Genomic DNA, 21,597 nt, shown 5'->3' with positions numbered 1-21,597 from the left:
GTACATACCAACTAGCCTCACACACAAGTCTAAAAATGTGTCTCTGCGACGAATTCAAATGTAAATAAATGATTTGATACACCATATACTATAGAACAGGAGTTTATATTGCAAACATCCATATGGCAGGGTTTAAGAAAATACACTTACGTCGGCTTGATGGTAGAAATCCAATCGATCAAATTGACCAGTAACAGCCCTTCCTCTTTGATATTTCTGCAAGAGGGCAGTCTTTTAAGTAAAAGCGCATATAGTGTCAAGATACGACCTTCGGCCACCAAAACTCCCTCGACTGGCGGTTGACGCGGTATTACAGGCTGCAAGACCGTCAATACCCAACCCCAAGTTGGTAACGCCTCGTCGGCAACTAAATCTAAAAAATGTTCAATCATTCATCTAACCAATGTCATTAAGAGGTTACCGAAATACATTAAAACTTGATTCTAATTTAGCCTAGTTCGCAGATACACTCTGACATGGATGTAAATCAAATTCTGGTATCATTTCACAAAAAACAGAATTCATCTAAACATGATAATAATAGTCATATTAACCACTTAAGTACCAAAAATCCCGAATACAGTAATTCAATGTTTTCGGTGTCTCAAGTGAATATTTATTTTTGAAAGCATGGGTTTTAGGTATTTTTGAGGTCAAGGAATTCGATTATGATCATAAAAAGTTATGTTTTTCGCGCATACATACAGTTTTGAGCCCCTCAAGTTGACGAATTTTCAATCATTTCCTGAAATGGTGTCATTGGACAAACTATCATCTTCTTTCTTTGGGATGAAGTTTTTTTTTTTTTTTAATATTAAATAATATTATTTTTGAGTCCAAATACGCAATTTCAAGAATTACCGAGTATTTTTTCTTATATAAGCTATAGTTATACTGTATATTAAATCACATTGACTCGGTAATTCTTGCAATTGCGTATTTGGACTCAAAAGTAGTATTTAGAATTTCTCCCAAGAAAAATCCATCCCGAAAAAAGCAAATGCTAGTTTTTTCCAGCCATTTCAGAAAATCATCAAATATTGGTCAACTTCGAGGGACCAAAACTGTATGAATAAAAATATTTCAGTGCAGGCTATAATATTCCACCTACAGATTGCGCAATTTTTATTTCGTAGTAACATTGCTCGAAGTAAAAATAAAAAATTACTTCTGTCTAGATAGCCCTGCCTAATGTCGATCGCAATCTTATACAGTAATATTTCTCTGAATATCCAGCTGTTTATATCGGGTGTAAATATTTAGAAAATATGAGATAATTGAAAATAAATTACCAGAAAGTTATGAAAAAATTCCGAGAAATATAGGACGTTTTTTCGTCCGAAGAGTGTAATAAAATATTCACGTTGTAATTTGCCGGCCCTATTGCATAACCCCTTTTCGTGGATGTAACTTGTAAAACTGTCGAGTATAGCTACTTTCACGTACTGATTTTGATTTTCATAAATATTCAGTGAAATCTGCACTAAGCGTGATTAAACTACAAGAAATGCAATATTCAACGTTATTTGTTAATAAAATAGTTAACCATTATGCTTGAAGTAAGCATCAAGAGCAGCTTCCATTAGTTCTCCAAGAGCAGATGGCGACGCGACTGCTATCCCTATTACTCGCAGAATACCCATGAGCGTTGGGCTACTGGATGTTCTATTGGAAAGCCACGAGGCCCAGCTGGTGCGCAGTTGTTCGACTAGCGGACCACTTTGATTTATAGAATGGAGCAATTCGGTGACTAACAAACCAGCTTCTGCAGCTTGTTGAGGTTGCGATACGGCTGTGAAGTTAGAAAAGATATTGAAACCCAACATATTCTCAATAGTGACACCATACTTTGTTATGTTAAAGGTACAAAAATACTTACTATTCGTAATAACAGACTCCATGTCATCCAACATCTTGGACAATGCATCGGTAAATGCTTTGGGATCACTCGTCAGAAGTGTTTTGTGACGAGTTGTGCAATTTACCAATAATTTAACTGAAGACCGAACGTACATTTGTCTCTTTTTCAATGTCGTAGGATGAAAATGAGTCACATTGGGATCGTATGCAGCGGCAATTTTCAACAAACTGAAAAATCATAATATTAGCATAAGATAAGCATCTATAATTGAATATATTGGGATATCGGTATTTAGGGAAACAACAATACGAAAAACAAAACAAAAACTGATTGGACAGAGGATGTATTTTAAGTTTCATTTCTTTGAATGAAGTTTAGAAGATCGGCTCTTACTTACTTGTTGATAGCTCCATCGATCGAATAAATTTGATTGGAATCGAGGCAAAGTATTACTCTGGGATCACAGCTCATAACATACCAATTAATCACCTGATCATACGCAGCAGCATCTACCAAATGCCAGGCAAACTTTTCTGCAGTCAGAACTATTTGTACAGCTTTTTCATTCTAGAAGATATGCATATACGTTAGTAACAGATAAAGATTAGCTTGGTAAGAACCGTACACTTTGTGCCAAGCATTTTTATGAAAGTAATTATGAACTATGCTTACCTGTCTAACATTTGGTTCATTTGAAAGTTTAACGAGCAGGTTTAGCAAGCATATATGCATTCTGGAAGCGACCGGCAGCGGCTGAACAGACAGTATTTCATTCGCCCAGACTTGCCAATTAACACTAGTGAACACACTTCCCAGGAACAAGTGACTATCTGGCAAATACTGATCAACGACTTTAACCATCAATTCGATATCTCCTATACCAGGACTGAATCTGTCCCAAGGCAGTGATAGAAAATTGCCGTGAATAACGTTCAAGATATGATCTTTGACCGAGGTATGAGCAAAATTTGTCACATAAAATTGCCATAGAAAACAGAGAATTTTGCTTGATGCAGGCATAGTATCGATGATGAATCTTATACACTCGACAAACATCGCAACAGTTCTGTTTGCATATGGTCCATCAGCTATTATCCATGGCAGTAAAACTGATCTGTCGTCTGTCAATTGCTGAATCCAAGCTGCTGTTGGCTCGCGCAGATGCCTCGTCCAATATGGTATAATCCATGGTGCAAACATGTCCCCCAAAACTGGCCATATGCGCTCGCATACTGGAATAGAAAATAAGAATAAAAGTAATGTATGAGTAGACAGTTGAAAAACTGGGTAAATTTATAGCTTGACAACCGATTATTCAATTCGACTGCGGTTAGTCTCATTTTAAAGCTTTACCAACATACTTTTTTTCCTCGAATGAATTGATAGGAAGCACTGTTATTGAAAATAATGTCACCTATTTGGCTTGGTGACATGTTTTGTAGCGCTCGCGATATCTCAAAAACGATTGGAACGAGTTACTTCAAAGGACCTCGCCGGGGTTACATATGAAATATGTCCCTGAACCGATGTGGTTTTACTATACGCCACATTTTAAAACTACCTCAAAAACCTGGTTCGCCCAAGATTAAAACCTCTATCTATATTATTACGCTGGAAATTCAGAATAACGTGGATTTCCGTTTTTTCGCGATTACTACGCCATTTTTACTTTAAAAGATATGAAAAAAATTGGAGATCTGGCGGATATCGATGTACATACTCGAGAATTTTTTTGGAATTTTTTCGAACCAAATTCGAGCTGTGAAAAATTTTTTGAGGTTTAAATTGTCGATCTCTTATTAAGTTTGAAGAGTGACTAGCTTCTTTTTTTTACAGTATGTTCATTGCGTTATTTTTGATTTTCTGTAATTTTTTCAGATTTTTCGGAAAAGTGCGCCATTGTTAAAAAAATGAAAAACTAATTTTTCAATGGTTTTTTGGGGGAAAAGTAACTCAATGTCAACTCAATCATCGGGGGGAGACATTTCCGAAATCTAATGATTTTGTAATTCCTTTCAGAAAATCTGCGTTCCAACGATTTATACAAGATTCTGGAGGAACATGATTGATTTAAAGAATAAAAATGTTGCAATCGCAATGTATACTAATTAGCGCGAACGGCAACGAAATTGTTTTTTGTTATATTTTCTGAGCAAAACATGAATGTTTCCATCAGAAACAGAATATTTCATTTGGAATTGACACTCCCATTCATTTTGTTGGTTCCATTATAAGTTAGTTTATCATTAGATCACGGAAATGTGTCCTCCCGATGATTGAGTTGACATTGAGTTACTTTTCCCCCAAAACACCATTGAAAAATTAGTTTTTGATTTTTTTAACAATGGCGCACCTTTCCGAAAAATCTGAAAAAATTACAGAAAATCAAAAATAACGCAATGAACATACTGTAAAAAAAAGAAGCTAGTCACTCTTCAAACTTAATAAGAGATCGACAATTTAAACCTCAAAAAATGTTTCACGGCTCGAATTTGGTTCGAAAAAATTCTCGAGTATGTACATCGATATCCGCCAGATCTCCAATTTTTTTCATATTTTTTAAAGTAAAAATGGCATAGTAATCGCGAAAAAACGGAAATCCACGTTATTCTGAGTTTCCAGCGTAATAATATAGATAGAGGTTTTAAACTTGGGTGATCCAGGTTTTTGAGGTAGCTCTAAAATGTGGCGTATAGTAAATCCACATCGGTTCAGGGGCATATTTCATATGCAACCCCGGCTAGGCCCTTTGGAGACAATATTCTTTGGCAGTTTATTTTCTTTGCCACGAATAAATTTTTTTTTCTGCCGTAAACAAAATGTTGATACTATCTTGAAGTTTGCAGTAAATCGTAAATCATAGCTAATGCAAAATATTTCGCCGAGCAAAATGGACGACGTGATTGTCAATGACAATGCTTTGTATTAACTGGTTCTAATAGAGCAAACTGCGTAAATGAAGCTCGACCTCCATATTTTCAAAAAAAAAAAAAAAACAAACCTCGATTGTCGAACTATGAATTCCTAAGATTCACCCACTTGTTTCAGCTGAATACTCATGTATAACCCCTTAACAAAGCTGGAAACACGACAATATCTATTAATACCATGTTACAATCGATCTGTTAGAATGACTCACATTGATCGGCTAATGTTCCTTTGTCAGAATGAAGAGTCAGTACGACGAGAGCATGTCCAACCATACCAAGAAACGTGGCGATTGGTTCATTGTATACTCGATATTTGGGATACAATCCATATAATCCGTACTGCAATCGTTCTTTCATAAAATGTTTGCTCAGAAGAACAGCGGTATCCTGCATCTAGAATATTTTTGAGAGGACGCAATGCGTACGGTGCAGAAAATTCACAGTCGATAAAGCCCAACTGACAAAGAATAATCACCTCTTGTCGCGAGAGCAATCTCTGTTCCGTAGCATAACGTCGAATTTCATCTCTGACTTTTATCGGTTGTACAGGAGCCTGGGATTTCGATCTTCCACTAAGGGCAGTTAGTAAGTCTCGCCAAACATCCAATGATAGGCTCTGTGACTCGCTGCCTCTTAATATTGCACTTAAAACCTCACCATAATGCTCAGGAAACTCGTGGAGGAGTACGAGTCGAAGATGATTACGGAAAAGCTGATTGAATTACGAGGAAAGAAAACAGAAATTTTTCATCTTGATATATCTATGTTTTGGTCTATCCACATGCTCGAAATATAAGTGACAAAATGATGTTGAACATTCTAACATGCAACAACCATTACGATGATGATTAAATTTATTAGCAGGAAAATTTTGAAAAACCACCTCGTGTAATATAAGTTTTTCGTCTTCGGGGGTTAATCCAGCATTGCACAGGGCTTTGGACACCAGATCAATGAACGTGGATCTCTCGCTGAGTCTGGGTCGTCTATAATTTAGCCAGCTTCCGACGTCAAACTGCAAGATGTGTTCAAAATACCAACAACTTGTGGTGTTTTTAACAAAATATCGAAGATTTGATAATCAAGCCAATTATTTAATCCACCTTACCTTGGAGAGTAAAACGAAACACAGGTCAGCGTTTGGCCCAGTAGCTAAGTCAACAACAGTTTGATACATAGGCAAGAAAGTTGACGCGCCTCCAGCTACTGGTGTAAAATGGGGCCCCAGTAAACCTCCTAATCCTGGTCGTTGCATTATCGTTTTCAATAAAGGTTGTCCCTGAGCTTCCTCTCCGCTGATGAATAACTTGGAAAACAGATATCAATATGAAAATATTCCCTACATAACACCAATAACGATGTTTGATTGAGACTTGAGATAGTTTTTAGAGTTTACAGACAACGTTGTGAAGTTTCAAAACTCTAAAAACTGAGATTCAAGTACAATATCTACTTGGATGCAAAGAATTACATCTTTATTTGTTCTAGACTGTAATATCATGAAAATCACATTTATAAAATAAAATAACTTCAGCTTCCTTTTCATCATTATTTTTTCAAATTATCATCTGCATATTACCTGGCCCAATTTTTCTAGATATGTTGTGATAAACTGCTTAGTCGGTGGGCAAAGAGCAGCCTCTTCCGTGTAAAAATCAACCAGATGGTAAAATAATTTGACCCCAGTCTCTTGTACATTGCTTAAAACAGTCGAGTTCTCGCTGGTCCGGCTGATAGTTAATTCATGTTCCAGAAGCCTGTTCGTAATTTATGTCACATTTTAAATCGAATTGGAATTCTGGCCGAGAAACGAGGTAAGCATGTATTAATCTGGCAGATCACAGAGTTATTCGCATGCAAATACTCAGTGTTGTAAAACTAAAATCATTATTACTGTGGTCTGTGATATGGTCCAAAAGTTATAAAATCAGGTCAAAGCAGGATGAACGTATGAATCTTACATAATCAGGTAATCAACGAAGACGCAGGCTTGAGAAACCTTTGCAGGCGGAGGTTGACTGGCTCGAACCAATAATTGTTCATACTCAGCTCTATTTTGACTAATCATATGGTCGACACCGTCGCTGACTCGAGCTTCTGAAATCTAGACGTAATAATTTTTTGAATTGAGCAGGATACATCACAGAAACACGGAAAAAAACTTCGCAGAAAAGTGAGTAATACGAAGGAAAGCTCAATTGGAAATGTAATCTGTTTCAGCAAAAAAAAAGAAATGTTCGTCTGTATTCATTAAGATGGTCCTTCAAAAGGTTGTATTTAAATTTCGACCGGCGCACCTCCCAAATCGGTTCCGATTAATTTGTAAATAATTTTAGAATGTTTTCAGATTTTTATCTTAACTCGACCGTGCTCGTAAGATGGTTTTCCTCATTTAACCCTTTCAGGAGCACAATCAATCCACCGAACGGATTTCGATAAAATTTAGTATAGGGAGGCTTTTTGGGACTGTGACTTTTTGGATTATGGTCCACCATATTAGATCCAACGTCTTAAATTTTTAAATTTTAAGTCCAGATGCGTAGTCAGTGACCCCAGAAACTCCCGTATACCTAATTTTACCCAAGATTTTATCGAAATCCGTTCGACCGATTTAATGTGCTCCTGAAGAGATTAAATAGGCAATTCCACCCTCTTGCCGGCACAGGTTAGAGTTAAGATAAAAATTTGAAAACATAAGGGAATTATTTTTTAATTATTTGTAACAGAGTTAGGGGTAACCCCCCTGTCGGCCGAAATTCAATAATGACCGTTTTAAGGACCACCCAACTATTCAGTATTCATGTTAAACAATCTTTAGACACACAGGAAAAATATCTGCAGGTTACCTTTATTCTAATAACTGCAGGTCCAGCGCAATGAACGATAGGCGGTGTGCCGGATCTAGAACGTCTTTGTCCAGAAGGCGAAGGATCACACAGAGCGTGAAGAGTAACTCGGCTTTCAACGTCTCTGTAGAGTGTTGGAACTAGTTCCAAGAAATTGCAGTCTATCGCTGTATGTTCGTCAAGCATGAGATTATATGTCTGGGCATATTCTATTATTGCTTTGAGATGCGGTTTCAACAAGTTCAAAATGCCGTCAGGCTTATACAGACTTTCCTTTGATACGTAAGGCAGAAATGCGTTGTTTTTGCTTAGCGAAGGTGGCGGAATTGGTTGCTCATAAGTGGTTATTCTCCGAAATATCCTCTGCAGAGGATCCAACGGCTCCAAAGGTGTCGTCGGTGTCTGATTTGTCTTTAGCGACTGACTTTCTGGGTTTCTTAGACTACAGGCTTGCCATTCCGCAACTGCCTTCAATTGACTTTTTCTGACAGATTGATAGTCGACATATTCCAACCACGGTTCCTATTGGTATTCAAACCAGTGAAAAATATTTCATTATCTCAACATGGAAAACAGTTTACGGTTTTTCATTATAAAGCTACTATTATTATTCAATAAATATTCTGATAAAAAACAAACGATAGAATCCGATGAATGTTGCCGCATATCGCTGCTAAAATTAGTTTCTCTAAAATTTTAGATACAGATCTTTTTTGGAACTGATGATATAAACAAGAGAAAATATATTTTTCAGTCTGATAAAACTGTGTTTGAGGTAGCAAACTCACCTGATTTCCTTGCAATAACAATGCCAACTTTTGTGACATATACTGCAGCGGTAATGCAGGAAGATACAATCCAGATTCTTGTAATCGTGGTTCTTCAAGCCATAAGCTTAGTGTTTTATAAAACCTGAAATAATTGAATAAGTTTTCAGTAATGATAATATAAGAAATAATTATTCAAGAAACAGTTATTAAGAACTTCCGTTCAAAGATCAAATTTTTATATTTACTTGGCAGCATTGAAATAAAACACTCTTCTTTCCTCAGTTATTGGCGACCCGTTGTCCAAATCACTTTCCCCTTTCACTTGAAAGTATTCGGTTGTATCATGAAGGCGTTTCTTCAGCTTTTTGAAGTAACTTAAGTTGATCATGCCTTCAAAAAATTTCTCACCAACACCGCCTTTGTCCAAAGTGCTAGCAAATAATAAACAAATTCCATAGATTCGAGGTTTCTATACAATATTGATTGTATCATTTTTGGAGTAAAGTATATTTGTGAACATGGATTATATGTGTACAAAATGAATAAACCTTTATGAATCGTGACTCCAGTTCGGATGGAGGGTAAAAGCGGAATAGAATCTAAAAACTATCTGCTTGCAAGCTTTGGAAAAACGATATTTTGCTGCTACTTGGATTGTGATAATTTTTCAACATAAAATGAAAAATGATGAATAATGAATGTAGGCTAACCCAGTAACTGTAGGAACTCTGGCTAAAAACAAGGTGAAGAAGTTTTGCCACAGAAGCGCCAAGAGTGGGTGGTCCATAGGAGTATCTAGCGCTTGATGGGACCATCGATATATAGCCAAACCGCTAGCTCCAAATGGTTGTATTTTCACAGTGGCACAGGCTTTCTGAAAAGGTATCAGAGAAGAAATTGTTACAACTATCCATATTTTATTCATAAAACATAAAAATTTCGATTAATTACACTGGTCTGCAAAAAAAAATTTTTTTTTTTTCCCCATCGTTTTCATGCATGATAACATCATATTTGGTGCTCTAAACACGGAATTTAACATGCAAATGAATACAGCACATACATTTTAAATACAATGTTTATTTAATTATAAAGCGATATTATCAAAGTAACAACAATTACAAAAAAGTGAAAGAAGACTACGGTCTAAGTTTTACAGCGGAAAATGCTAATTTTACAGTCACAAGTTATAAAAATATCAGTATATTCATCTTATTATGGTAATATAAATAAAGTTATTTTGTAGTTTTTTTTTCTTTTCATCGTTCCCATCGAAGTTTCTCGGCGAATCGACCAACAAAAATCAGCAAGCTTTGCTGCTGACTATTTTCCCCCTTTCTCTTACGACTAGCTAAAACCTATTTCGTATGTATATACGTTGTTTATAATGTTAACGCATAAAACGAATTAAAAAAAAAACCTAAATTTATGATAGTTTGGAAAAAAAAGTTCATATCGAAAAATTGAGACGTGATAGAAAAAATCAGCCATCGGGAACAGATTCAGAGCATCAAAATCTTCATATTTATGAGGATAGTTTTTTGAAGGAGGATTTTGTTGCAGACCAGTGTTATCGTTAACCCTTTAACTCATACATTTTTCCTTACATGCGATTTACTCTAAATTTTTCATAAATGAGTTTTTGCGATCACTGATTACGAATCAGAACTCGAGATTTGAAAATTCGAAATGGCAGATCTGATATGGCAAATGAACAAAAACAAGAAAAACTGTAGAAAAAATTCTATAAAATTTTCTGGTATGTATTAAGTTTGTGTACAAAGTGGCACTGGGATTTTCATGGTGGATTAGCAGAAAATGTTTTTTTCGTGAAAAAGTACGAATTTTGACCATTTGTTGACATGTGCTATTTTTTCAATAAATATATAAATAACTTTTATATTTTTGTTTTAGACGTAGAAATGTTGGACCATGTGGAACCAAAAAAGTAAATTAATAAATAAAAATCTGCATTAAAAAAAAGGGCGGGACGATGAGCGTACAAGCGCAAATTGAACGGTTAAAAAGGCATTTTCAATTTGAAAAATCAACTTCTATAACGACGTGTATAACGTTAAATGTATAATACCTTAAGAGCAGTGTCTACAGATGTTTTCCCCTGCATGGCTAATTCCCGTAGTACTTCGTGCCAGAGGCCAGTTTTTCTCTCTCTGTCTTCTTGTTCCGTTGTAAGAATTCGGTGAGCCAACCACACAGATTGTACAGGTCCTCCGAGAAGACTGGGTAATGTGGAGGAACCTGTAGCCCAACTCAGGAATGATCCGAATGAGCCTGAATTCTTTCCTGATGCCAAGTTCTGTCAAGACGAGGAAAATATTATACTCAATCAAGAGTCAATACAATATCCCATTCACGTGAAATACAAAACATGACATGCTACAAGTATTGCATCAATCATACCTCACATGAAATTATAATTACCATAAAGAAAAAAATTATATTCTAATGTCAAACAACTGCATTACGAAAAATTTAAGCACTGCATCCTGATAGCATAAATGAAATTCCAACAAAACGTATTACACTATAGATAGGCACAGATTCCATACAGTTAGAGTGAGTACTTCCAACAAAATCTATAAGCATACCCGATATACTAGTCATATCGGTGGAAAATGCATGATATGTGAAATTTTCTATTGCATCTTCATTTTTCCAAGTGAAAATAATTATTGGAAGTAAAAAGTGGGTAAAGACTGGGGGTAACAAATAATGATAATGGTGATAATAATAATAACATGACTTTAAAAGTTATTGTTCCAGTTGTTCATTGATCGAATGATAAAGACGCCGGCTTATTAAGATTTCAAATTAATCTGTGTAATAATTTAAAACTAAACAAAAGAAACCTTTGAATTTAGAAATGACCGAGAATAATCGATTATTCACTCCGGATTAATCGGGTATAATCGGTTATTTTTCAAATTCGATTAATCAATGCATTGATTATTTTTAGCTTAGTGCCCATTGCTATTTGAAACACTATCATTGGTGAAAGAGTTATCATTTTTCAAGCAAAATATTACACACATTTAATGATAATTCAATACTGATTTCAACCGATCAACTTCAAATGAAACTGCACATGAATAATACAAACACATCATTGATCAAGATTATCGAATGATTAAATGCGTTCGTAGAAACACAGCTATATTTATAGAAATTTCATTAGTGCTACAACAAGCAGAACAAAAATTATTTGAGTTTATCGCTAGCTGATCGTTAAACCAGATTTCGTAGCCCATTTTGCAAAAGTAAATCGTAAGTAAGCAAGAATGAAGCGTTGCAAAAAAAAATTCTCGAGTACTAAGCACTTACCTCTGCGCCTCCCTCAATGGCTAGCTAGTGACAAAAGAGGCCGATTGAGATAAAAAGGCATGTTTGATGTTAGGTAATTTGCATACTTGTAAGAATATTGCGATTTAAACAACAATTTCAGTGATAAACTTACTGCGAAAAAATTGTGGAAGATGGTCTCAGTCTCTGCTCTGGCATTCAAATGAAAATATGCAGCTCTAATAACTATATCCATCAAATACATGACACTCTGATCTCGGTTCCAATCTGGTATCAATGCTAGCACTCTCAGCCAGAGGTAAACAAGTACTTGAGGACTTTCCAAACAATACCTGCGTATAAAGAAATATTATCATCATCACGCATCATGTACAGTAAACTGTCTTATTTTCTACAAGCTTTCCTATTATCATTTTTGCGCGATTCCTATGGTTTTGTTAATGCACCAAAAACGTTATATTGAGTTTTTAGGTATATTTCGATATTCGAATTTCTCAGATTTGCACCCTTGGATAACTTTTATATCAGTTTCAATTAAGTAACAAAAGTGCGAGGTGAAATCGATGAGTACCTCCGATAATCTTCCAATTGGGTTTGTATCATGTTAGCAAATAGCTTCAGTACCGGACCAGGAAAATCCGAGACAATCAAGTTCTTGGCCATCTTCATGTACGTTCTGTCCGCAGTAATTAAAGATGTGACCAGATTTGAAAACTTTTCAGTTTTGATCAATGAGTCGATACATTCAAGAAATAATGGAACTATATGATGAAGCGAAATGAGAACTTGTTCATATTTGTAGTAACACTGTAGTATTTGTAGCTGGTTAAATCCTTTCAACAAAATCAATGGAATAGAATGACCCCAGGTTGTCATTAACACAGCCACATAACAAGCAATTGGTTGTTTTTCTCTGACACCAATCGCGAGAATCTCCAGTGACGGATCAGCGTCAATATCCGGAACTTGAGCTAGGTAAGTACTTGGATTTGATATTGTATGCCGGGCTGTACTCTCCGACCTATCGAGCTGATGTAATCTCAATTTTGTAATCATTTCCCATGCCCATAAGGAAAAGGCATGTTCACTACTCTGCGGTCTGACCATAGATGATACCTGAAAAAGATATTTGCATCATATGTCTGTAATAGTCGTCGCTTTACTTTGGACGAGTACTGAAATTCAAACAGATACACACTTGCTTGACACCTTCGGCCAGAAGGGAAGCTGTTTGTGCAGGAGTATCTGGAACGTACTTCATTGTAAGTTCAACTACAAGAAGTGCTACACGACGGTGTAAATGAATTCCAAGGCATAATTGGCCTTTGCTGTAACAGTATATACTTATTAGCACTTACTACGTAACCCTAAACCGCTGGCTGCAGTTGTTTTTAGAATGTAATAAGTGTAGTTGGTAAAAACAGACGTTGCATTTTAAAAAGGTCATTAGGTTTTCGAAAATGCCAGCTTTGAAAACCAGTGAAAAAAGAAAATTAAGGACACGAAGATATAAGCATCAATAAAAATGTTGAAAATTTAATCCATATTCGCGAAACAATGAAATCCTTACATTACCTAATTATTAACACAATTTGCAGAACCAATGTTTAAGCTTTTACATCACGCTTGCTTGGAATTCTTTAACTAACATGGAACAATATTCTAAGACACTAAACGAAGTGCAACTACCAGTTTTCAAATTGAACTAACATGAGTGACGTATTCAAAGTATCGCCACATTCTTATAAAAGCTAAAAATAAGAATTTTTACAATGCAACCGCATTATCTGCACTAACTATATTAACTATAAATACATTTCGAAATATTTAAGATGTATACCTATCAAGTCCCCAGTTGAGGTGAGAAAGTATCAAACGAGCAAGATGATTTTCAGTAGAATTTAAGGGATGCTGATGCAACCAGCAGGACAGAATAGTAAAATCCTCTTCTTCGGGAATCCATCTTCCAATTCGTAGTTCCATGAAGAGATATAAACTGAGCTGGAGATAAACCTCATGAATACTTCATTACGATTCAATAATCACACCAACAATGTTACAGATATACTTGCTATGATAATTAATAAAAATGAATATAATAAAACTCACCTTTCCGATCAAAACGAAATTGTCTTTCAATTTTTTCAGAAGATCGGAAAGAAGCGAAGGATACTTGCTTGTCAAATTTGACAGCAACGACCGAGCATCTTTTGAACACGATTCTTGAGTTTTTTCACTGAGGAATCCAATCTACAATACAGTAAAATATACGATAAGTTGTACAATTTTGCTCGCGTACATTAGGTTTCTAAAGAGTAAAGAAAATTCTAATCGTTGGCTGCTTACTTGAAATAAATCGATAGTAGCAACTTGAACAAACTGATAATCGTCATCATGTCTGGCCATAGCCATATTGGCAAAAGTTGTAAGCAAAAAATAGGATTCGTCCCCTGGCATTTCGCAGAGCTTCTCCTCGAATTGTTTTCTAAGTTTTGGTGAATTTAATTCGGCTTCCCATTCTATGAAAAATTGTAAAAATACATTTTCGTTTTTAAATAACTGTTCAGTGTACAGTGAGATTCCCATTAGATGAATTGGTAAGGATAGCACCGCAACAAATTCTTCAGGGATGAGAGTTCATATAATATAATCATATAATCTCATATAATCTCTATTTTAAAAAATCTTCTTTGTTATACTCTACGATAAAAAATCAAATATTTGATGATAATATGATATGTATGTATGTCGCTGCAAACGAAAACAAAAACTTAGAATATCTATATCTTTAATCGGTATAATAAAATAATCGAATATGAATAATAAATTTCAGTTTCCAAACTTTTTCCACTGTCATAGATATTTTTGAATTGCATTTACACTCTAGAGTGAAAACAAACGTCGTACTATTATTAAAACATTAGTTTTTTTCTACACGAATTTTCATTCGCTGCACACCTGAGTAAAGTCGATTCTAATCCGCTAAACCAAGAGGGGGGAGGGGGAATCGACTTTACTCGAATGTACATTTGATTCGCTACTTGTATTTACCGTTTTCACTCATTTTTGTAGATGGTGAAATAGCAGCAGCCGAGTCAGTGATGTGTAACATGTAAAAAATATACCATAATGTCGCAGAGGATACAATGTGGTAAGGAATTGCAGCCAGGTATTGCCATGCACCCAGTCTCCGTGATGAAAATATGCATTGACTTGCTTTTAGAAAGAAACTGTCATACTCTGTTTGCAGTCTACTGAGCATTGACTGGTCAGCCACCTACAGTTATAAAGTATTTCTTGAAACGTGTTTGTAAGTTATTTTATCCACAGTAACATAGAAAATTTCTTGTAGTCTAATTTGACATTCAAGGTTTTTGTTTCAGACAAAGTTTAACTTTTTGAAGCATACATTTTTCCTTGCAGTCAAATTTCTTGAAACTGAGTATATAAGGGTTCTCAAGGTAGCTGATTTAAAAAATGGAGGCAGATCAGAGAAATTTTCAATATTCAAAATTGTGGATCTAATATGAGCGCGTACAGTCATTTTTTATATTTTCAGTTCACCATATTGGATCAGCAGTTTTGAATTGTTCAATTTTGACATGGGATTCGTTTTCAGCAACCCCGAAAACCTTTGTAGTAAAAAATTTAAAGCAAAGCGGATGAATTTTTTATTTTAAGTTTGCCATATTGGATCCGCCGTTTTCAATTTTGAAGTTTTTACGTTGGTTTTTAGCAACCCCGAAAATCTAAGATTACCGAGTACCACTTTTCTAGACCCGATAACCTTCCCACAATTACAATTATTCTGTAAGAATAGGCCTTTTCAACACTTTGTTTATTTATAGCGATCTCTATATTCACGGAATCATCATAATCCCTTTTAATACATCAACATTGACATCTTAGAAGTTCAATTAAGCCAAAAAAATCACAGCATGTCTCAAAAATTGATTGTAAATCGTGAATAAGCGATTAAAAAAATGTGTCTCGTATATGAGATACAGTGCCACAGAGGGTTAAAATTAGACCAAGACCCAACATGATGTGTGTCGACTAAACGTAAACAAAGCACTACCCATAAAACTTAAGAAAAGAGAAAAAAAAACCTGTCAATGAAATCTCCAGCAATGTCATTAGCACCAATGATATTGACCACTAATCAAAAGAGACCCCTATGTAATGAAAATGAATCTGAGCAATGGAGCCCGCAAAATCCTTATGGACATTGGGTCTCGGTCAAATTGGCTGGATTTTCAGTATGTTATAGTATATATTCTGCTGATCAAAAGTTCTCATGGACACAAATCCCAAAAATCAGTATTTTCCAAGATATAGGCTTAGGAGGAAGGGTGTATGGATTTTTTAATATATCTGGATTAAGAGATTTTTAAGAATTACAAAGCTTCAAAGGGGACTCGAAATCAAATATATCACTCAAAAACTGCACAGTCGATTCGCAGAAACTCCGCAGACGCATTAAAAATAGGACAAGTCAATTATTGCAAGAGTCGGAGGGTCTCGTTCTTCACGCGAAATCTGACGTTGCACCTCCTTCCGGTAAACCAGCAAGTTTGTGGATGGAATCAATCATAGCATCCTGCCTATATTTGAGAATTAATCATGCAGTCTTTTGAGTGATTTGTTTGATTTGAGGTCCCTTGAAGCTTTATAATTCATGAAAATGACGAAATCCATAGATATCAAAAAATGGACACCTTTGTTCCCAAGCCTATATCACGGTAACTACTGATTTTTGGGACTTGTGTCCATGAGAACTTTTGATTGGGGAATATGCATTATGAAATATTAAAAAATCCAGCTAATTCGACCTGGAACCAATTTCCAGCTGGAGATATGGATTACAATGAAAGAAAAAGTTTGATAATTAGAACGTTCTCAATGATTGAACTCTAGTGTTTTTAACCTTATTCCAAGGTTTTCGAACTCATTTTACTTACTAACCAAGTCTCCACAAATAGCTTGGAAAACATTCGAGAAATTTTACATGTTGATATAGTTTTAATAAGAAAATATAATTCTTCATGAACATCTGTTCTACCGTACTCACAAATTTATTTTTATCCACTCTAAACAAAAATGTGTATAAAATTTTTGACGAGCAATCGCTAACGATCTTTATACTGAACATAATAAGCCCAGAAACATTACAATCGAATCAAAAACATCAAATTTTAATCATTCAAAGCATTTTCTTGTAGAACTGTTTCTGAAGAGATTAAAACGTCAACTTTTCTTACTCAAACTCGCTCAGATTTATTTCTGTTATATAGTGGGGATGTTGTTTCAATCCTAATCACTATAATTAGTGCAAATAACTGGAGATTCTTTCTATGGATTTTTCTATTTTCCCAACTTTTGATTCAGATTGCAGGTCCCATTCATCCTTGATTTGTGTTTTCATACATTACTGTGGACATTGCAACATTGTTATCTAAATTGTATTTCATAGATTTCAAGCCTTCCGCCTTACCTGAGTTCTATCAAATGCCTCCCATTGATCACTAGCATATTGCACCATATCTCGAATGAGAGCGCTCAATCTCTTAGCAAGTTGTCTGTATCTTGGAGAATCGTAGGTTTTCAAGCCTTGCCTGAGCAGTCTGACCAGTATCGAGGAAAAGGCAAAAATCCGCAGCATATGGTGCTCAGTGACAAGACTTTTTTCTTGACTGTAATTATTGCCCTCCTGATTGATGAATAGAATCAGTTTGAAAAGCTTGTCAAAAGGAATCTGATGAAGCATAGCAATCAAGTCACTTTCCCCAAGGTTTGCTCCGACATTTCTAATATCTTCATCTTCTTCCCCTTCTTCATCCAACATTACCCACACAGTATCAGCTGCAGTACTTCCTGCATCCTGGAGAGATATTTGAACCTGGAAAATATGACATAGTGCAATATAAAAATCGGTAATCATAATCAAAAAATCATCATTGAGGGAGTATATACGAGTAGACGGCTAAAAACTGACCGAATGTTGGGTATTCATTTCTCAACAGCCAATTATTCAATTTGATTGAAGTTAGTTTTATTTCAAAGTATATAGACTGAGCTTTATTTACTTTTTTTCCAGCATGAATAAATTTAAAGCTGGAAATTTGAGCAATTATTAATTTATCCCGGGTATCGTAAAACTATCACCAAATGAAATGGTCGACATTATTGTCAATAACAATGCTTTCTGATAATTGATTGTGTTGGAAAAAAAGATTTAATAGAACATCGATCTACATACTTTTGAATGAAACAAACCCCAATCGAGTTGAGTAATTAGTTGTGGGTATTTAAATTCTTAAAAATGACCTACTTTTTATCCTTCTACTTGTACGTATCTCCTTAATTAGCATCGGCTTTTGTTCCATTGAAATAATACGTAAACTGACAAAATTTATCATCCTTTGATGATTTTGCACAACAAATGGTAATAACAATACTAAATGGAATGAAAAACCGAAATTACTTGGAAAATTGATATTCTTGGAAGTTTTCTCTCAGAAATGCTCGGATGATAATATTGCGTCAATTTTTATAATTCAGTGAATATACATAATCATCAATATAATAATTGTTAAAGCCATTACCTTCTCCAAAAATTTGTCCCGTTCCTTAACTGGCAACATAATAGTAGCAATCACAGTAACAATGTGCTCGATATGTGGATCGTTCAGGGGTGAAGTACTCTGCCCCGCAGGATAGTATTGGACAGGTGTTTGAACAAATCCAATTGCCCAATTAGAAATGCCGCCAGGGCATCTCAATATATGGTTCAATAAAAATAAGTGGTCCTGCCAAGTAGCGACCCTCAAAAGAACAGCTACTAAGCGGGACAGCCAGTCTCGCGTATCAGATATAAATTTCGTGTCTTTTAAAACTCTGCGTTGAAAGTTAAATAATATTCCAATGCATGTCCTGAGCTCGCACATTTGAGGTATTATGCGTGATGGTATTTGGCCTTGCTTGAGGCTCACTGACGCATTATGGGGAAGATTTCCAAAATCCTTACACAAGGTGCACACTCTTTGAATATAGTTCTCTAATTGCAGCCTGAGTAGTTCAGCCTCGTAGCAATGCAGGGCTTGAGTATTGTGCAGTAAGTCTTTGATGCTTGACAAATTTCGAGACAAAGCAGCTAATGTTTGCTGATTAAAATGAGCAACAAGATACTCGTGAGTTGCGCTAACTGGATTTCCATCTTGACATTCACCAGATTCCGTAATGGAAGCTTTGTCCAAGCACCATAACTGTTTTTGCGTTTCTTTACAATCCGTTTTCAAGGTATTGAGTTCCTGACAATTGACTATCAGGTGATTTCTGACACGTAAATAACTGACAAGCAGTTCGTGGAGGCGATGCTGCTGTCTAATAGCAGAGCTTCGTAACTGAGTATCGACAAATTCTGCAACAAATGTTTCAGCCAAGGCCAACTCTTTATTGTTGTAAAGTGCCGCCAACTGTAAGTCTGTGAATGGTTTAATCTCTTTCAAGGCAGTTGTTCCTTCTTCATGTGTTTCTGTAGAGGCTTTTTCAATGTTTTTGACATCTTTCTTCTCTGATCCAATCTCTATTACGCCAGATGTTGAAGCATTGGATTCAGCCGGAAGTACTTGTATCACCGAGTCCATAATTGGAGCAGTTGGCGATACATCCAGGAGCTGCATTTCAGAGACAACAGAATTTAATTCTTCAACTTGTTGCTCTTCATCATTTTCCAATGGTGCCGATGCAATTGTTACATCTCGATCAAGTGCATGCACCGAATTGGCAACTACAGATGGAATTGGTATATCTCCATCAACTGTATCCACTGGATCGATAACTATGGATTCCTAGAATAAGTAAAAAAGCATATCAATAAGCTGAGATGGGAGAGGCCAAAACACGCCATGTTAATCTGTACTGGTTTGAAGCATTTCTATTTTGTTTATAAGTAATATCTTATATCCTATCAGTAAAAGTCCAGGTTCTCAATAAGTTTATCAAATTTTACAATGTTTTGCTACGAAGAGCATTAGCGATCAGTGATAGCATTGAAGTCTCTTACCTGAGCAGCTGACGTGTACTGCTCCGTTACAGTATCCGACTCAATAGTTCTTGAACACGAATTTACACCCTCATAAATCTCAGTATCGATAGCAGCTGCGTGCAGTTCACTTTCCATATCTTCGACTCCTTCGACACGAGGATAATTTGTTGGGGATTCCCCAAGTAGACATTCAAATTCTTCCAGGGTCGGGGCATCCGGGACGACAGTTTGCAAATTGGGAATACGATTTCGCTCTTTCTTCCGCTTCTGAAAATCATTTACCGTGAACTGCACAGGAATAATTAATAATCATGATAAAAACTGTGCTAACAGCTGTATTCCATTGCCAGTGATATTGCAATGTTACAACAAACCAAATAAAAAATATTGCCAAATATTACAAGGAATAACATTTGCTTTCAGTACCAAGAATAGAAAATTGTCTTGAAATAGAAAAATTAAGTGGCATACACGTGATTGTAAAGAAAATCAGATCGATTTGGATAATTGGATTAATATTTAAACTTTTTTCAACTATCTTAGATATAACATTGAATTGCTTCCATCAGTGTCAAGGATTTGTTGACTGACATATTAAGAGTAACAGATGTTCCTAACTGGAGACAATGACCAAGCGGTCCATACAAAGTGGACTCTTAAATGTAAGATCGAAGTACGATAACATAACACATAATTGCAAAAGAGAATCGATCATCCAAAACTTTGGAATTAGCCTGCAGGAGTAGCTATTTCAAAGTGATTATACTTAGCTTTACTAAACCACAACTCATGGTTTGTTGCCTTTCTGGCGGCTTCGAGTTGCCTAATGCGAATTTTTTTTCTAATCTCGTTAAACAGTAACTTTAGTAGGGCCATAATAGTGTGGTTGAACACAGTACAAACAATGTTTGAACAACGAAGGGTGTAAGTGACATCTGACACCGAAGTTATCAAAGACGATTGTTGCTATCAACATTTCTATGGTACATTCAGATCGAGAAACAGTAGATAGAGAATGCGATTAATCGTCGCGTCACAAGTGAAAATGGCAATATTAAACGTGCAACGGCTAACCTACCTGCCGAGATTTTTGCCGTTCCATTGTCGCCATGGTGATAATATACACCTGGATCCTGTAGCAGATGGACGGGGACGTTCGCTTCGATCCCAGAGAATACACAGGTCACCCAGTAATTCGTTGTCAACGTTCCGAGATGACGACAATCGTTACATGCTGCACTTTAACGCTGTGACAACGGGCTCAGGCGAAAACTTCAGCTCGCTTAATACGATGAACATAATGGCACTGATTCTCTTGGTATGTTGACATGTTGATGTGACGTTCAGCGAAGCAAATCAGCTGTGAGCGCGCGATCAACAATTGAAAACTTCCTCAAGTCGTGCAGTGAGTCGTCGTCCAGGTCTATCAATTAAGTAGTCAGCGCAAAACCGAACTGTCTACGACGCGGTATTTACCCTGATCCCTCAATCCGAACTATTCCCTCTTCTTACCACGCAACTATTATCCGCGTAACGCATTTACTTATTGCTTGTTTGCCTCCGTCACGGTCGATTCACAATTGCGGTCCGTCGTCATTCGCATTGGCTAGGTTAAGAGTAAACGATATAGTCATTTGTTTTGCGTTGTACACTAACGCATCCACATGTATGTTACATCGCACATAAGGGTGAATTTCGCGGCCTAAATTCTCAATTTTTGAGAATTAGTTGGTTGAGGAATTGTATCCCGGTAACTCTTGCTATCATTTTAGTTATCGCGAAATGCTGCTGGGTTGTTGCCGAGCGTCAATAATAATCATCG

At 36.0% G+C, this 21,597-nt stretch overlaps 1 protein-coding gene across 5 annotated transcripts in view; it reads right to left on the bottom strand.

The window, feature by feature from the left end:
- Positions 1–21,597, bottom strand: part of LOC124299057 (ectopic P granules protein 5 homolog) — a 26,517-nt gene extending 4,920 nt beyond the window's left edge. Inside the window, exons 1-28 of one of the 5 annotated variants that reach the window (XR_006906933.1) lie at positions 20,854–21,592; positions 19,794–20,063; positions 18,334–19,578; positions 17,223–17,627; positions 14,780–15,005; positions 14,075–14,247; positions 13,838–13,978; positions 13,569–13,729; positions 12,927–13,056; positions 12,300–12,844; positions 11,883–12,060; positions 11,750–11,773; positions 10,497–10,724; positions 9,118–9,281; positions 8,653–8,838; positions 8,426–8,549; positions 7,638–8,159; positions 6,753–6,895; positions 6,371–6,548; positions 5,900–6,097; positions 5,675–5,806; positions 5,267–5,503; positions 5,001–5,184; positions 2,534–3,093; positions 2,259–2,428; positions 1,880–2,088; positions 1,547–1,792; positions 74–373 (exon numbers count right to left, since the gene is read on the bottom strand). Coding sequence is in view for 4 of the 5 variants with exons in the window: in XM_046751920.1 (XP_046607876.1) it covers positions 151–373; positions 1,547–1,792; positions 1,880–2,088; positions 2,259–2,428; positions 2,534–3,093; positions 5,001–5,184; positions 5,267–5,503; positions 5,675–5,806; positions 5,900–6,097; positions 6,371–6,548; positions 6,753–6,895; positions 7,638–8,159; positions 8,426–8,549; positions 8,653–8,838; positions 9,118–9,281; positions 10,497–10,724; positions 11,750–11,773; positions 11,883–12,060; positions 12,300–12,844; positions 12,927–13,056; positions 13,569–13,729; positions 13,838–13,978; positions 14,075–14,247; positions 14,780–15,005; positions 17,223–17,627; positions 18,334–19,578; positions 19,794–20,063; positions 20,854–20,886 (7,235 nt within the window). In the remaining variant the exon portion in view is untranslated. Of the gene's footprint in view, positions 1–73; positions 374–1,546; positions 1,793–1,879; positions 2,089–2,254; positions 2,429–2,533; positions 3,094–5,000; positions 5,185–5,266; positions 5,504–5,674; positions 5,807–5,899; positions 6,098–6,370; positions 6,549–6,752; positions 6,896–7,637; positions 8,160–8,425; positions 8,550–8,652; positions 8,839–9,117; positions 9,282–10,496; positions 10,725–11,749; positions 11,774–11,882; positions 12,061–12,299; positions 12,845–12,926; positions 13,057–13,568; positions 13,730–13,837; positions 13,979–14,074; positions 14,248–14,779; positions 15,006–17,222; positions 17,628–18,333; positions 19,579–19,793; positions 20,064–20,853 lie in introns of those variants that run through there. The other 4 variants (XM_046751920.1, XM_046751921.1, XM_046751923.1 and 1 more) reach the window with 4 other exon arrangements.

This window comes from Neodiprion virginianus, chromosome 2 (genome assembly GCF_021901495.1).
Source record: "Neodiprion virginianus isolate iyNeoVirg1 chromosome 2, iyNeoVirg1.1, whole genome shotgun sequence".
Taxonomy (NCBI): Eukaryota; Metazoa; Arthropoda; class Insecta; order Hymenoptera; family Diprionidae; genus Neodiprion; species Neodiprion virginianus.
The sequence above is the reverse complement of the archived record's forward strand: the minus strand, read 5'-3'. Positions and strand labels throughout refer to the sequence as shown.